At 27.6% G+C, this 17,592-nt stretch overlaps 1 protein-coding gene across 1 annotated transcript in view; it reads left to right on the top strand.

The window, feature by feature from the left end:
* The first annotated feature begins 209 nt into the window (after positions 1 to 209).
* LOC107450999 (RNA-binding protein FXR1) overlaps positions 210 to 17,592 on the top strand; it is a 57,781-nt gene continuing 40,398 nt past the window's right edge. The window contains exons 1-7 of the mRNA XM_043041103.3: positions 210 to 361; positions 4,210 to 4,262; positions 7,438 to 7,537; positions 11,294 to 11,445; positions 14,937 to 15,002; positions 15,079 to 15,172; positions 16,218 to 16,334. Coding sequence (XP_042897037.3) covers positions 311 to 361; positions 4,210 to 4,262; positions 7,438 to 7,537; positions 11,294 to 11,445; positions 14,937 to 15,002; positions 15,079 to 15,172; positions 16,218 to 16,334 — 633 coding nt within the window. The 5' untranslated portion in view covers positions 210 to 310. The remainder of the gene's footprint in view (positions 362 to 4,209; positions 4,263 to 7,437; positions 7,538 to 11,293; positions 11,446 to 14,936; positions 15,003 to 15,078; positions 15,173 to 16,217; positions 16,335 to 17,592) is intronic.

Below are 17,592 nucleotides of genomic sequence, written 5' to 3'. Positions count from 1 at the left end.
TCTGCACAGCTGATGACTCTCTAGCTTTGGTAACCTGACAATATGCACGCGAAGTCGAGCATTTTTTGCTAAAACAGTTTAACGAAGACCGCATCTGATCAAAGTAGTCCCCCACTCTGCTCTCACCCAACAGTTAGCGGATACGCGTGCGCGAGTCCCAGGCAGCGAGAATGCAGGTTTTTGAAGATAATGCCTTCTAAATAAGCTTCATATTCCATATTGATTTTTAACTTTAACCGTATGTTACTCAAAAAGTTCAGTCCTGATTTTTGATACCTCAAAGAAGCAAACAAGCATTGGAATAGACAAAATGGAGGATCTGGCTATTGAAGTTTGTGGTGAGAATGGTGCTTATTATAAGGTAAATATGATGTATAAGAAATCAGAACATCATAATTGTATTGTTTGCTGACTTAGTATGTTTATAGTTCTTTTTTAGCCAGCAGCTTCCCTATTTTATGACATTTATATGTAAACAAGAACCGAAACTCCGCATGTTCTGATTGATTTAAATTCCATTCATTTTTAAATAGCTTCATGTATTTATTTAGTATTTTGTTTATAAATTTAATTTACCTCATATTTCATTAAAATTTTAATCAATATAATAATTTTGACTGGCAGTTTTTAAAGGTAAGTATAATTATTTAGCGTCTGGTGATAAGTTATTCTAAATCATATAATATTCTGCCGGTTTTCAGCAAAAAAGAATTGTTTTATCAGCTGCAGATTTAATTATTTCGGAGAGGGCACTAACAACTTGTTAGATTTCTTTTACGCCGTTTAAGTAATTCTTTTTACACTCAATTGCTACTTTAAATTCTCATATAGAATTTTTCATTATTTTACAAAGATATAGAATTTTATTAAAGTAATTGGTAGAGAGAAAAGATAGAGCTCTTTAGAAACTATAATCATGGAGTTTTATTTAAGCAAACTAAATTGGCCATTTATTACTTCTAAAAATTTATTTTGGGACCTTTAACCCCTTATTAGTTTAGTGTCCTTTCCTATTTTAAGCCCTAAAGTTATTATGAAGGTGAGGTAAGATTGTGCCATCTTTTTTCTGATACTTTCATAAATATATGTATTGTAAAGGAGAAGTGCGCTTATATGGCTTTTTATGATAAAATGTTTCTTAGAATACTTATCAAAGTTTAACTATGTTAGACGTAACAATTCGAATTTTTTAAATAAGTATCTTGCAAACAATATAAATTATTAAAAGTTGAATCATGGACTTGTATTTAGATACATTGGATTTGTATTTGATCTTAAGATATGTTGTGGAAGCTTTGATTTTTCATGCAAATTAATTTATTACGAAGAAGGTAAACCTAACATGTCATGCTTTTAATTATTACTCTATTATAAATGTTTACTGTGAAGGAGGAAAAGATTAATTGTTTTTACACAGAAGCAGGGTAGGGCATAAAGGTTTTTTGGCTGGACAATGGCAAAAACTGATTAAAACTAGCATAGGGTCGGTAAACGTAAATTGCTGATTATTTATTCAGTTGTAAAAGTTTTAAAAAATAAGTCACTAGTCCAAAGGGCTGGTTACAAAATATTATTGATTCAAACACATATCACTAGTCCATTTGCATGCTTCTACTAGTTTTTAAGTTAATAAGGTGAATTTAATTGAAAAATTATAAGTAATGCTAGTTATTAACTAAAATTTGTCTCACATTGGACTGTCTGCGTAAAGACACCATTCCCAGTAGATAGTTGAAGTCAAGCATCAGTGGCTAAGGTCATTAAGGAATTAGGTGAACATTTTGATGAATGTCCGTGGGGATCAAGGGTACATAATGAAATACTTGGTGGAAAGAAACTATTTAACAAGTTAGTGTGTCTACTTATTTTGAAATAGTTTTGATATAAATCATAAAACATAGTGATAGTGAAAACTAAATGTTTTTCATTAAGAAATTTTCGCCAAAATAATTTCCAGTTTTTACGAAAATGGGTCCCAAAAAATAAAACCTAGTCGCGCCTTGGATCTACCAAGAATTGACTTCACATAATATTTGTATAAAATACGACATTACATTAATTACCATCGTAATACATGTTTATAAGGTGTTTAAATCTATTTTGTAGATTTATACTAAGATAATATTTAAATATCATAAATAAATTTAAAGTATTTAATGTGTACGCAATAATGTCTCAGTGCTAGTGGAGGACAAATTTCTTTTACTTTTAACTTATTAAAATATTGCTGTTATTGCTACCACTAGGAAAAGCATTTTGTCAAGCTATGGAAATACTGTAGTATACAATAATTAATTAAAAATATTTTTTTTTAGCTTTTGACTAGGTATATAGTAATTTGCCGCTTAAAATTGCAAATTAATGAGGAAATACAAGAATCGTTATGATAATAAACAAATAGTAAAAAATACTTAAAATTTAATGAAATTTGTTATTCTATTATCTAAATTTCTTAAATTTAAATATACAGTACAGAACCCGTTACCCGGAAATCGGAAAACCAAAAAACCGGAACAAAATTCAATAAATTTTCCCGCCATTTTTAAAATTTTTTTTTTTTTTCCTCATAAGATTTTTCTTTCTTTTTTGAAAGATGTTTACCTTACCATCATTTTGAAAATAATCATTAGTGTATTACTTCATCGTTTTTTCTTTTTAAAATTATTTCCAAATATTTTTTTTTTTTTTTTCAGTTTAGTTTAACAATAAGAAAACGGCTTTTTGTAGCCATTCAGAAAACCGGAAAAATCAGTTATCCGGAATAGCGATGGTCCCGATTGTTCCGGATAATCGGTTCCCTATTCTTCCCTATTCTTTCTGATTCAATATTTATTTAAAAATTAGTTTTATAGAACATTTTTTTGTTTATTTTAGGAAGAGGAAATTTTTATGCATTTTCTCTACTTTCATATTATTTTAAAAATCTCTAAATTTTTATAAGTTATTATTAGGGATGTAACAAATATTTGGTCGTTATTCAGTATTCGACCCAGATATTTTTTTTTATGCCTACTGGGCAATGCCTAGTAAATTCCCTTTGACTTATTATCCATTTCAGTCACGTTTATAGTTCTGTTAAAGTTCTAATTTACATTCTAATTAAATATAAATTTTGTGAATTTTTTTTTTTAAGCACCTGTAATTTTATGCATTCTACCTGGAAAAGTCAGGAAAAAAATTCCTTATTTTTTCGTATGAACCCTGAAAATGTTATTCTTTTATGGTCACTTTTTTCAAAAGATACGATAAAGTGAAATTGGGACATATAATGATTTTAATATTTTTTTTTTTTGTTTAAAAATTAAGAACAATTTTTGTTTTGGTTTCTATGTAGTTTTTTCTTTTTTAAAAAACACTTATTTCTATAAACCTTTTTATTATGACAATGTATTTGGGAGGATTTATATTGTACTTAATTACTAATGTAAACTTTTTTTTAAAAATATGGTATTACGAAAACTGAGATATTTAACTTTAAACATTTTCTTTCAAAATAAAATAGTTTTTTTTGTGTGTGTTGTGCTTTTGTATATAATCTTTTTTATGGGCATATTTATGATAGGACTGCTTTTTTTTTATAGATAATATCTCTCATTGTTTTATGGATAATTTTATTCCATAAAATATTGTTTTTAGCATTGAAGTTTTGTTTTAAGAATTAAGGTGATATTTTGTTCTATTTCCCTTTTTCTTTTTTTTAATTTCACCATAACTTTTTAAATAGCGATTTTTCAGTTTTTTATTTATCTTAAATATTTCAAATTATCTTAATATCTAATTATCTTTATTATCTTATGTATTTTTATTTTAGTATTGTTTTCCTTTACCTCATATCAATTACATAGCTAAGTTGTGATTATTTTTCAATAACTTCAATGACTAAACTTTCAATAAAACTATTTATACTTATTTATCTATAGATAATATCATTAATAGTATTTATTAATGATTTTTATACCAAAAATTGTTGCTATTTGGCTGTTGAATTATTCTGTACTAGTTGAATATTCTGTAAAATATGAAAAATAGAAGAATTTTTTTTTTTAATGAAATAATTGCATTCTGAACTATATTCTGAAAGCGATAAGTGTGCAAGGCTTGACCAAATGTCTGAAGGTCTTAATTTATTAGGATTTCTTCAATTTAAAATTTGAAAGTATTTTTTTATGTTTCACGATATTACTATTTAATCTTTTTAAATTTGTCTAGGCTTTCATGGTTGATCTTCATGAAGATGGTGTCTCTGTAGCATTTGAAAATGAGTAAGTAAATAAATTACAACTTCTTTAAATGATGATCTTAAGAAGGATTTTTAGATTTTACTCATTATATTTTGAAGAGTGATTTTTAATTTAATTGTGGGTGGATACACGAAAGGAATTTGTGAAAGAAAAAAATAATTATAATAAAATTTATCTGTGTCTGATTTAATTTAAATAGTTAATTGCAAATATAAAACAAGGAAGTGTAGAAAAATTGTGCGATTTTATATCTTTCAGACAAATTGGTTTGTATTTTTTTAATTAAATTTTGAGTTTTTTCTGTTTTATATTGTTATTCTGTTTTATAGTTTTGATTAATATAGCTGCTTTTTTGAGCTGCAACTTATATAATTTATGTAGCTCTCTTTAAATTTATAAGGTTCAAGAAATATGGAGAGAAACTTTTGACTCTACCTAGTATATTCTAAACTAGAATAAGTGATTTTTTTTTTGGCTTGATTACCAGGGGTCTGTCCAGGCCGAATTTGCTACCGTTTAGCGGTACCGTCGCAAATTTAATTTTAGGTAAAACTGTAGTTTCACAAATTCAACTGTAAGAAAAACGGTAGTTTCACAAAATATTTTTTCTCAAAATTTTATTTTTGTATCCCTTAAAAAATGATAAATCTATATTTTTACCATGTTTTGGTGTTGAGTTTTTAATATAATTTTTAATTTTTCTCAATTTATGTCTAAATTTTCACAAAATAGGTACCTTTCAGAAAAACCTAGACAGACCCCTAATTACCTAGCAAAGTATTTGGATATAGAATCATTTTTGTTCATGATTAAAAATCAATTTAATATTATTATCATTAAAGGTTTTTTCAAAAAAAAGAAAACCTGAGGTTTATAATTGTTTATTTAAAATAAAATCTTTTGATTTCAACAAAGATAGTACTTATCTATGATAATTTTTTAGTGATTAATAATGGATGAAAAAATTAACTGTGCCTACCGTTTTTGGCAATTTAGCTGTGTTTTTTTTTTTTTTTACAAGAAAGAAGAATTAGTCCCCAAAATCATTTATACTGTGAAATGAGCTTTTTAGTTTTAAGTCACAATTATTAACTAAGATTAATGAATCAAAATGAAATGTTACGATAAATAATTTTGAATAACCATTCTAATTTATTATTGGACATGTGCAAAAACTCCTGTATTGTAATATCGTATTTGAGAAGAAATTTATTTTAAAAATCGTATGGAAATCTGTAACGATAACTGAGTGGGAATCAAGCATGTCAAATGTACATGTCGTAATACTAGTATACCGACTATTATCGAAGATTCTTACCAAATACCGCCTGAAAAACAATTGTTAAGATCATAACATACATGAACATGAAAGATTTGTCACCATTGTGGAAACTTTTTAACATCATTCATTATTTAACCCACTGGCGGTTAAGGAAATGGGAAGAATGTTTCTCCCCTATGGGTCATTCGATGTCAGTTCATCCAGCCATGGCACCCACCATCTCAGATTTTGATTAAAATTTGAACACTTATAGAATTTTTTGTGCTGATTTCAAAAATATCCATTATATTTAAATCGGTTTAGGGGTTTAAAAGTTATAATCACTTATATTTTTGCTAAAACGGCACTTTTGCCGCCATTTTGTTTCATACATCAAAGACTATTAATGATTGTAACTCACCTTATATTGGTTATAGAGCAATAATTTTTTTTTTATTTTGTTCTGAATAAAATAATCTGTCATTTAAACACATTTTTTTGCAAATAAGTATATTACTTTATTAAATGGGTCTGTTTTGCAGTTTTTTGATCAACGGAGTTGAGTAACTTCAGGGGCTGATTTCTGGCAACTCGCCCCCTTCAATTTCAAAAATATTTTATTCAAAGATAGTTGAAAGTGCAAACTAACATCTGATATAAGAATTTTGATGGGCAGTTCACTCACTTTTTAAAAAAAAAATATTTTTCTTATGAATTAAAAGTACTGGTAGTTCAATGATTTATAGTCCTTAATTGTAATTGTAACTAGAGTATAATAAAGTGATATAAAAAATGTGAGAAAAAGGAAAGGAAAAAATTTGAGAATGAACAATACAAACACAATTTCTGCTTTACGAACACAATTTCTGGCCAGGGATTGCTGAAATTTGCAATTTAGCTCTATATGTTTTAGCCTGGTATACACTTATGACATGAAGGGAGACTTTCTTGGTCTTATTGGAAGGAGAATTAAATTCACAGTTTTTATATATATATATATATTTCATACAGATGCAAGAGATACTCCTTACGTATGAGGCATATAGTTGAACTTTCCTTAAAATCTAACTTGCTCCTTAATGAAATAAGTTCTATATTCTCAGAAGAAAGTTCTAAAATCTTCTGTGAGTTTAAACTTTTTTTAAATCTTTCAAAGTTAATCCAATACTACGTGATACTTGGGTTTCCATAATAAAACTTTTTTTTAAATGCCAAATTGATACATTTAAAATTTTTGAAAACTTGCTTGTTTCTGTTCTGAATGAATGGAAATACAATTTAATTGATTTGAAAGAAAATAAATTTTCCATGACACTCAGTTCTTTTTGAGCCTGTCACTTCATCTCTATTGGTTCAAAAGTAACATCCAAAATCCAGCATTTTCAGAGGCTCTCTTCCACTCTTACCCCCATGCACTCTGAATTTCTGAATTCATACTGCATGCTGTAATAATAGATTAAAATTCAAAATACTAATAATAATTAATATATTTGATCCAGTAGTACTACATTGCTAAATTTTCCTTCATGCTATATCCTGAAGCACAAACTTACCAAAATCTAGAAACATTTAATAACATTTTAAAATAAAGATATTTTGGGCATTAATATTTTAATATATTTTATCCATGCCAGAATGTTAAGATTTTGTTTTATTCAATACTATTACTGGCCCATGTACCTTTATAAATCTTCAAAATAAGAATAGTGTGCAGTATAATTTTTATATATATATAAACTAAGCTTGTGAATAGAAAATTATATCTATTTTATACTTAAGAGTAATAAATGACTTGTGGATTATTATTTATATCATGGTTTTAAGTATTTATGATATTAACTTCCTATCTAGTGAGGTAAGGTAAAAATTTTATTCTGTATAGTTTTAAAAATTTGTATATGCTTCGTGCAAGTAATAAAAATTAAATGTTTTCAGTTGGCAACCTCAAACAAAGTTTCCATTCAGACGTGTGAGACTCCCTCCTTCTGTAAAAGATGATGAAAAGAAGGAATATGCTGAAGGGCAAGAAGTTGAGGTAGGAAATCCCAATTATTCATATTTGAGCTGTTCTATTACTTACATATTTCAGAAAGATCTAATCAAAGAATGAAATTAATTTACAAATTCAGAAAAAGACAAAAAAAGTAACATTTAAAATAATAAATCAAAATAGAAAACACTTAAAGCAGCTAAATCCAAAGTTGTTTTATTTTAATTTATGAAGTCAGAAAAACAATTTTAGCAGAAAACAACAAAAATTATAAAGATTCTAAGATCTGTATTAGCAGGACAGCACTTCATCAGGGGACACACTGCCTGCTAACACACAGGAGCCTTTCTGTTATCAGTAGTGAAACCAAAGACTGACAGTGCCCCGAAGCCCCATAATGTAAAATCAATTAAGAAAAAGCAATTAGAAAAATTTAAATGTAAATGCAAAGAAAAATAAATGACAAATAATCACGAAGTAAGTCTAAATAATGACTAAAAGTACACAAACTAAGACATAATAAAGAGACGCCCACAAATTAGAAAAACAAATAAAGTTACAGTTAGAATAGCCGCATCAAAATAAAATATAAATTGCCAAATCATTATAAAAACTTTTGAAATAATTCCTGTGCTGAAACCTTTTTTGTAAATCTTGATAAAATAAAACAGAAAAACATTCAATGAGTAAAAATTTTAAAAAGGTGCTGCCATCCATATACTTCAGGAACATAAAATCCTAAATTTCACCTCATAGGCCTATTTATGCGGGCTTCAATATCATCCGAATGTCTTTAAAATATTTTAAATCAAAATATCATAATTACAGTAATTAAAAGGAAAATTATTATTCTAATGTAATCCTGAAATTCCTGATAGCTGAAAGAGAATTTTTTTTATTATTACTAATAACTTTAAATCTGATAATTTAACCAATCAAAATATTCTTAAAAATCTTAAAGTAAAGGTTGGAATTAAAATATGTTAAACTAATAACTAGAGCCCGGATTTTGATGACTTAAAAAATCTCAACTAATGCCCTTAAAAAGTGCTAAAAATGCTTTATGACATGACTTAAATTAAGTAAAAATATTAAACAATGTTTTACTGTTTAAAATTACTATGAGTCATTTAAAAAAATATAAAGCAATGCAATACTTGTTCTACGTTCATTAAAGTTTAAAAAATATGTTTTATATCCTAAAATAACAACAAAAAACAGGAAAATATATTGACTCCAAAACATTTTCATTTTGTATTGAAACTTTAATGAATATAACAACTTCCATCTCATAATATTACTAAATATCAGAATTACATTGGATTATTAAATGTTTTTTGGATATTTTGAAATATAAACGAGCGTCTCTTGTCTGAAAGTAAATTTTTATATCTGGAGAAGCTTCTTTCAACGTCTACTGATGTTATTGGTGCATACTTGAAAAAGATGGTCTCACTGACAATTCTTCAATTTGAAAAGATGTTGCTTCACCTGTTAATATCCTATAGATTTTCTTCATTGTTTGGAAGCCAGTGTTCTTCAAAACTTCGTTCAATTTAGCTGCTACACTTTGTCCTATCTTTTCCCTTTCTTTTTGCAACACTTGACTCACTACCTCAATATATTTTATTGCATCGCAAATTTCCAATTCTTGTTTCTCCAAGCTTGTAATTGTCGAGGACACAATAGCAAAGTTAGACTTGATAAATGCTAAGTTTCCTTCGATTTTATCAGAGGCCAACATGTTTTGTGCTATCTTAATTGATGCAGCATCTTCTGAATCAAAACTACTGACAATGGACTTCACTATCTTAAAATTTTCACTGTAGTATAAGTATGCATCCAACCAGGTACTCTATCGTGTGATTGCTGGTTTAGGGGGCAAAGCTAGACTAGGAGCAAATGTTTTGAAACATTCTTGACGATATGGGGCTTTCAGAAAAATCTTTTTCACATTTGACACCAGACTGTCTACATCAGTGTAATTTACACGGATCTCTTCGGCAACACGATGAAGTGCTTGTGCAAGACAAGTAACATGAACTAGTTTTGGATAAAATCTTAATTGACAATCATATCAAAATCCCTTAATTGACTTTCCAGCTTTGACCGTATATGGTGCAGCATCAGATAAAAACAGAAGAACATCATTGTGTTGTAGACCATTGGGCCATAATAGATTTAGGGATTTGTCAAATTATTGACAAATAGAAGTGATTCACTTTTTCTAGTTCATCTACATTAAATAAAAATATTTGGCAGGGACAATTGGATTCAAATGTCCCAATTATAACATTTGCAATGAAACAAGCCTCAACGTCATTTGTTTCATCAATTGACACAAATATTTTTTTATCTTTCACAAGGGCTCTAATTTTGTCCAAAGTTTCAATGTAGTTTTTACACAATGTGGATTCATCAGGCACAACATGTCCTGTGTGTTTTTCTAAAAACTGGCGAAATTTAGCATTGTTTAGTTTGTCTAAAGGAATATTTGCTGATAAAAAACATCACATAATTCTTTTTAAAATGGTAACTTCTTTGAAGCAGTAGATGATTCAGTCTGCTCTAGTAAACGCTGAGATACTGGTTTTTTCGTTTCGTCCTTACTAATAACATTAAACTTCATTCACTAAATGTAAGATGAATAAGAAATGTATACTTTTTTTAAATTTACTTTGAAACTTACACAATAATACTTACTTATAAAGGAGAATGATATAAATTCATTGTTAAAGCTGCTAAATATGAAATTAGATTATCAGTTTACCTCAGATTCAAAACTGTAAGAAGAGTATTTTAAAATTAAGGTAAAAAAATTTAACAATTTTTAAAGAAAAAATAAATTTTCCCCTTTTTCAAATATCAGAGATTGTGCTCCAGAAAAAAATCCAGATTTCTGGATTTTTTGCAAACCGCAATCTGGAAATTTAGAGAAATTCATGGTTCAGATGTTTCAAAAAATTATCAATTGCATTTGTGTATAAAAATTCTTGTATATTATATTTAAAAATATTTGAACTAGAATTTATACTTCTCTTCTCTTTCATTTATAAATAATTTTTTTGAAAAATGGTAAATGTGATTAGAGATAACAGTAATCTTATGCATAATTATTAATTTAAATTATGCTGTATATAATTTATTTAGAATTTCATGTTGTGAAAATATCAATGATTTAAATTTATAACATAAATTTTTTGAAATGCATCATTAATGATTTTACTAAATACATTTTCAGGATTTTTGAGTTGGGCTCACAATCGCTCCTAAAATATAATTTCATCCCTTATAAATTTATTTTTATGAATAAAATTGGGCCAGAACCAATAATCAAAACTTTTACAATAAATTTAAGTTTCTACAACTGCATGGTCGAAGTACTGCACACAATTTAATTTGTCAAATTTAAACAAGGTAATATGTTCTCTTTTTGTTCATTAATGATGATAGAACAGAGATCTTTTTCACTTGATCTCTGTTTTTTTCAGCAATTATAAATAAAAAAAGATCTCTTGGTAGCAGTTTATTTAAATCACTTTTTTTTTTTTTTTTTTTTAATTCTGGGATCTGCAGATGGTGTAATAATTATGCAGTGCCTGCTGCCTTGCCAGAGGATTTTTGTTCTGAAACTTACCAAGACTTCTAAATTGCCTGGTTTTAAATGCTACATAAAAAACAAAAATTAAGAGCTTGTTGCATTAGTGAACAAAATTTTTTCATGTATAATAGCTACATGATTTAACCTTAGACTATAAATTTTGTGAATAGTTCATTACACATAATTTTTCATATTTACAGGTACTGTCTCGCTCAAATGAGCAGGCTTGTGGCTGGTGGAAAGCTATTGTTAAAATGAGTAAAGGGGGCTTTCATGTTGTTGAATATGTTGGTTGGGAAACAAGTTGTACAGAAATCGTTCCTAGTGACCGGCTTAGGACAAAAAATACCAAGTAAATTGTTTTTATATCTTATTGTATTTTTGAAAAATATATGAGAAGTGTTCATATTTTTATCATCAAATTCTAGAATATAAGTTAAACCTTTGTGGTCCTCTGACAAGTTTCACTTGACAGATTTTTTCTTTTTTTTGTAAATTATTTCAGCTTTTTAATAAAACACACTAGCGTGGAAAAAAAGGCAAAATTTGCCAAGAATGCTTGAATAAGATCTTTGGAGTTGAAAGGTTTAAATACTTTAACATTAATATAAATTATACTAAATATAGCTTTCTGTCTTTAATTTTTATTAATCTTTGAAAATAAGAAATTTTTCATGAAAAAAATGTTGAAAGAATATTAATATTGTCACATAGATTAGATAAGTATGGGATTATTAAAGGCAAACCAACACAAATGTGAAATGTGCATAGAGTAAAATTAACTGAAAGATGTCAAAACTTGGGATCCGCAACCCTCATTGGGTTGGATATTCGAATCCATCAACGAAAGTTATGTTTAATGAGACAACATATGTTTTTGTTACTTAAAATATTGTCTACCCTAATTAACCGAAGCGGGGGTGTCATTCCCTCTGCAGAGCTCAAAATTGTGATGGCTTGTCTTCGGATCATCCTCAGGGATGTTTCCCAGACCATCGCCAATAGCATTGTGCAGCTCTAGTGCGACGTAAATTAACTACCATCAACTGTGTTTTGCCGAACTCATTCACGCATCAGAATGTGTTTGTAATTGAACAATCTGATACTTAAGCATTAAATAACTATTTACTGCTTATCAACATGAAGCATTCATCTTCGATTTAAATTTAATTTTGCTTTTCCCAATATGGATTTTAACTCACTAATACATATGATTTTGGTTACTAACTAAATGGAAATTTAAAATAAAAGAATCATTTGATAGTGAAAGTTTACAGTATAAAGCAAACAAAATTTAAATTAATTGTTGGAAGTAGAAAGAACAAATTAGCAATGAACTGAAATCAATAAATCTAGTGTTCTCATACAAAATCCTTAAATAAAAAAAGAAATTACGAAAAGGGTCATTCCATGTCAGTTCATCCAGCCATGGCACCCACCATCTCAGATTTTGATGAAAATTTGTACACTTATAGAATTTTTTGTGCGGATTTCAAAAATATCAATTATATTTTCATCGGTTTAAGGGTTCAAAGGTTATAAGCATTTATATTTTTGCCAAAATGGCGCATTTGCCGCCATTTTGATTCATACATCAAAGGCTATTAATGATTGTAACTCACCTTATATTAGTCATAGAGCAATAATTTTTTTTTATTTTGTTTAGAATAAAGTAATCTGTCTTTTAAACACTTTTTTTTAAAGAAGTAAGAAGGAAGGTAAGAAAGAAGTAAGAAATAATTTAATAAAAGATTACTTTATTTTACATATTTTTCTACCATTCACATTTTTTTTGGATCATTTTATTATACTCTAGTTACAATTAAGGACTATAAAGTGTCAAACTACTAGTACTTTTAATGCATAATAATTCATAAGAAATTTTTTTTTTTAAAAAAAGTGAGTGAACCGCCCATCAAAATTTTTAAATCAGATGTTAATTTGCACTTTCAACTAACTATCTTTGAATAAAATTTTTTTGAAATTGAAGGGGGCGAGTTGCCAGAAATCATCTCCTGAAGTTTCTCAACTCCGTTGATCAAAAAACTGCAAAACAGACCTACTTACTAAATAAGTACGATACTTATTTGCAAAAAAAGTGTTTAAATGGCAGATTTCTTTATTCTGAACAAAATAAAATAAAAAATTATTGCTCTATGACAAATATAAAGTGAGTTACAATCATTAATAGCCTTTGATGTATGAATCAAAATGGCGGCAAATGTGCCATTTTGGCAAAAATATAAATACTTATAACTTTTAAACCCCTTAACCGATTTAAATATAGTTAATATTTTTGAAATCAGCACAAAAAAATCTATAAGTGTACAAATTTTCACCAAAATCTGAGATGCTGGGTGCCATTTTTGTAAAATCCTATATGATTTGCCAGGGAATGACCCAAAAGAGAAATATAATTTTTATATTTGAAACAAAGCAACAAATATATATAATCAATGCTAGAGCATGTGCCAAAGAAATGTTGGAAATTGCAGAAAACTGGTTGGAGAAGTTCATATACATCAAGCCTATTACAGTTTAATTTATCAATTTTATTATTATTATTTTTTTTCAATTAATATAGATTTTGACCTGTATAAATTATTTTTAAACTTATCCAATTACAGAAAGGTTTTAAAAAAGAAAATTCAAAATTTTACTTTTTGTTTGAAATTACCAAGGGTATTCAACTATAAGAAAAGGGTTTTTTAAGATTAACATATTATGACACCAGATAAAAGTTAATAAGTATATCTAAAAACTGTAAAATATCTGAGCTACTATTGCATGTGCGTGCAAGACAAACTCTGCCTTCTAACCTCTTATTGGGTCATTCTTTGCTTTTCAGTTTGAAATAATATTTAAAGCAGAATCATTTGAAATATGCATAACTTTGCAGAGAATTGATTTTTAATAAGCGCAGGAAGGTGAACTAAAATATATTATTTGCCGTAATAAAATTATATATCTATAGCCAAAAGATTAAAGTTAATATTATCATCATTATTGCGAAGCAAGATTCTACAATTTTGTTAAATATTATTTACCCCGAGGAATTAATTTTGTTTCGTAATCATGATGATAATATTAATTTTAATTTTTTGGATTTGGGTATTAAAAAAAGAAAATATATGCTTTGTTGATTTATACAATAAAAGTAATGACTTCAAGTTTAATATACATAAACTAATTACTTGGAATTCTAAAATTTCTAAAAACTTCTATTTAAATACCATTTTTAATGAAATGAATAGAATTAAAGGAATTTGTAGTACTGTTTATTTATCCAAAAAACAAATAAACTCTTTCAAAATTAGATTTAAAAGAAATGGATACCCAACTAAAGTAATTAAATTCTATATAAAATCATTGAGTTATTTGTATATTAGTGAATTTACTAACACTTCCTTGTTAGTTTATATTTTTACCATGAGCAGATCTGTGCAAACCAGGCAAATCATGTTTCTCTCTTTTTATTCTTTTTTTTTTTTTTTTTTTTTTAAATACATTTTTACAAAAATTTAAAAACTTTGATAAAATAAAACTAAAAATTTCCTTTCTTTATTCAGTTTTTTAACCACTCTACATATAGTAGTCTTGAATCCTTTTGTTGCAGCACACATTAGAGACAGCAAAACTTTATTTTCATTAGCAACACCATTCAAATTCTGAGTGAAAAAGAAATATTGACTATTCACTACACCTATATTTTTTTAATGTAAATTCAGATTTTAAAAAAAAAGGAAAGAAATTGATAAATTATTATTTTTAGTATTTTAAGTGAGTGCTATTTAATTTGTGTACACTGTGCACTCTAGACTTCAAATTCTTATTGTTTTTCAGTCCACCAATTACTAAAAGCACTTTTAAGATTTTTGAACTTGAGGTTCCTGAAGATCTTAGAGAATAGTAAGTTTTATAACTATTTTTTATTACACATTAATAGATATTTTAGTTTTATATTAATTTACATCTATTTATCTAGTTCAAAAATGGAATCTGCTCACAAGGAATTTAAAAAGGCTATTGGTGCTGCTATATGTCGCTGGGACTCTACAAAAAATTGCTTACAGATAATTGTAAATGTTTATCTTTTTTTTCTTTACTCATTTCTGTTACTCTCATAGATTTTTAGTATTGAATTAGTTTTAAATAATGAAATTAGAGTTGTAACCTTTAAAAAAGAAAAAAGCTTTTGCATAGTTGCATTGAATCTTCAAATATTTCAGTTAGTAAGTCAGTTAATGTTATTTATGTTATTGAGATATAGTGTGAAAAACTGTAAAATACACTATTTACCAATAGGTTTTTCTATTGTTCAAAATAAAAAAAATAATTTAAAACTTGTTTGTAAGAAACCATTTGAATTGGAATGATACAAATATTGTGTAGTTCATTTGTTTAACTTGAATTACCACCACTCATATTAATTGAAAAATATTTAATGGTTTGTTGCAGGGTAAACTACTTTTTGACATCTGTCAATTTTTGATGGTTTTAACTATGGATAAAACCATTATATCAGAGACCCTGTGTGTCAAGAACCAAAAAAAAAATTTATTTATTGATTGGTATATATATTATTTACATCTTATATGCATATTGCCTGTATTACATTAATATTTTTGTTGTATAGACTACTTAGTGCTGACAAAATATTTGGGGGAAGTTCTATTGTTAAGTTGTAATTTAAAAAAAATCTCAAAGATAAGAACATTACTTTCCAATAATTATTGTTGCCATCGATCCCTTACATGAAGGCATGGCTTAATGAAACTTTCTGTTTGAAAGTTTAATTACTAAAATTAAACGTATATGATTTCATGATTGATAATTCTATAAATCTGGCAGCTGATTCCCCCTTTAATTTCAAAGTAAAACTTCATGTTTAAAATACATTGTTTATTTAATTTTCATCACATTTTTAATTGTACTTCTTTATAAATCATTCTAAGTTTTAATGGAGTGAGTGGGATCCTATTTACTGATACAAATGTTTTCTTTAATTATAAATATCTGCAAACATTTTTGCTGCATTTTTACACAATTGTATATGAGTATCTACTTATTACACTTAAATAATAGAGGCATATTACTTTTTCTTATTCAGATTTTTTTTCCTAGGCTAAATCGGAAACTGCTAAAACAAGAGCCAATATGCTAAGTGAAATGCATTTTCGTAATTTACGACAAAAAGTGTTACTATTAAGTCGAACAGAAGAAGCAGCACGGCAGTTGGAGGTAAATTTAATGGTTTTGCCTGGTCTAGAACGTAATTATTCAGGTTGAGTAATAGAGTTTTCCTTTTTCTTAAAGACCTCTTTATTTAACAACTTAAATTTTTCATTATGATAAACACTAAAATTATTTTATGTTTACAGTAGATAAGTGAGACCATTTCTCGTTATGCTTTCTCAAATTATTTTTCTGCTAAATACTACTTTACTTTATTTGATGATTTCACTAGAAATGTTTTCGATAGCATTGGAAGCAGTTAAATAATTTATGGTAATAGAAAGAATTAGAAGTAGCACTAGAGAAGGCAATTAGAGACTCTGGTATACAAACGCAGAACACAAAGACTTTCTGTGCACTCGAGGCAGCTGCAAAAAACATGGAGTTGTCAGTCAACTATAAAAAAAAACTTAATTATGGCAGTGACAAACAGAGTCACAAAAACCACTGAAAATTAATGAATATGAGTTTCAACCAGTAGCTCAATTTGAATATTTAGGCTCAATAGTAAATAATAATGACATGAAAATTGAAATCATAAATAGAATCAACTTGGCTTACAGATGTTATCATGGATTGAGAAACCAGTTTAAATCTAAATGCACAAGTTGTGAAACAATAACACAGTTGTGTAAGACTCTAGTGAGACCAATACTTTTATATAGTAGCGAATGCTTTCAAGAAAAAAATCTTGAGAAAAATGTTTGGTGTTGTAAGAGAAAACAGGATGTGGAAAATTTGTTACAGCCCTGAATTACATTCAAAATACAAAGAACCTAACATAGTAAAAATGATCAAGATTATTCAAATAAGGTGGCTGGGACATGTATTCTGATATATCAATGAAAATCCTGTTAAAAAAGTAACCTTCCAAGCACCAGAGGGGAAAAGAAAGAAGACCTAGAACAAGATGGTAAGATAGAGTAAAGTAGTGGTTAATGGACTAACAGGTGGAGAAATATAGCATCAAATAGTGGTTAACTGACTGAGACGACCTTTGCCAGTAACCGGCTATAGTGCCTAAGAAGAAGAATGGAAAATCTGAATTTGCTAATAAATTTCTGTTCCTATAAAGCAATGTTTCCCAAAGTGTGGTACACGTACCCCCACGAGTACGCGTTCTTATGCGAGATACCTTGCAACAAACGAAAATATCAAAACATTTTATTTGAAAACAAAGCTAGCCATGAAAATTTACGATTACGTACTTTTCTATTGGCTATTTTTTGCAGAGTTAACAGTTAATAATTAGTGGTGTCAACAG

This window comes from Parasteatoda tepidariorum, chromosome 11 (assembly GCF_982258835.1).
Source record: "Parasteatoda tepidariorum strain Cologne lab strain chromosome 11, Ptep-v5.0, whole genome shotgun sequence".
Classification (NCBI taxonomy): Eukaryota; Metazoa; Arthropoda; class Arachnida; order Araneae; family Theridiidae; genus Parasteatoda; species Parasteatoda tepidariorum.
Note: the sequence above shows the minus strand (reverse complement) of the source record. Positions and strands in the feature narration are given on the sequence as shown.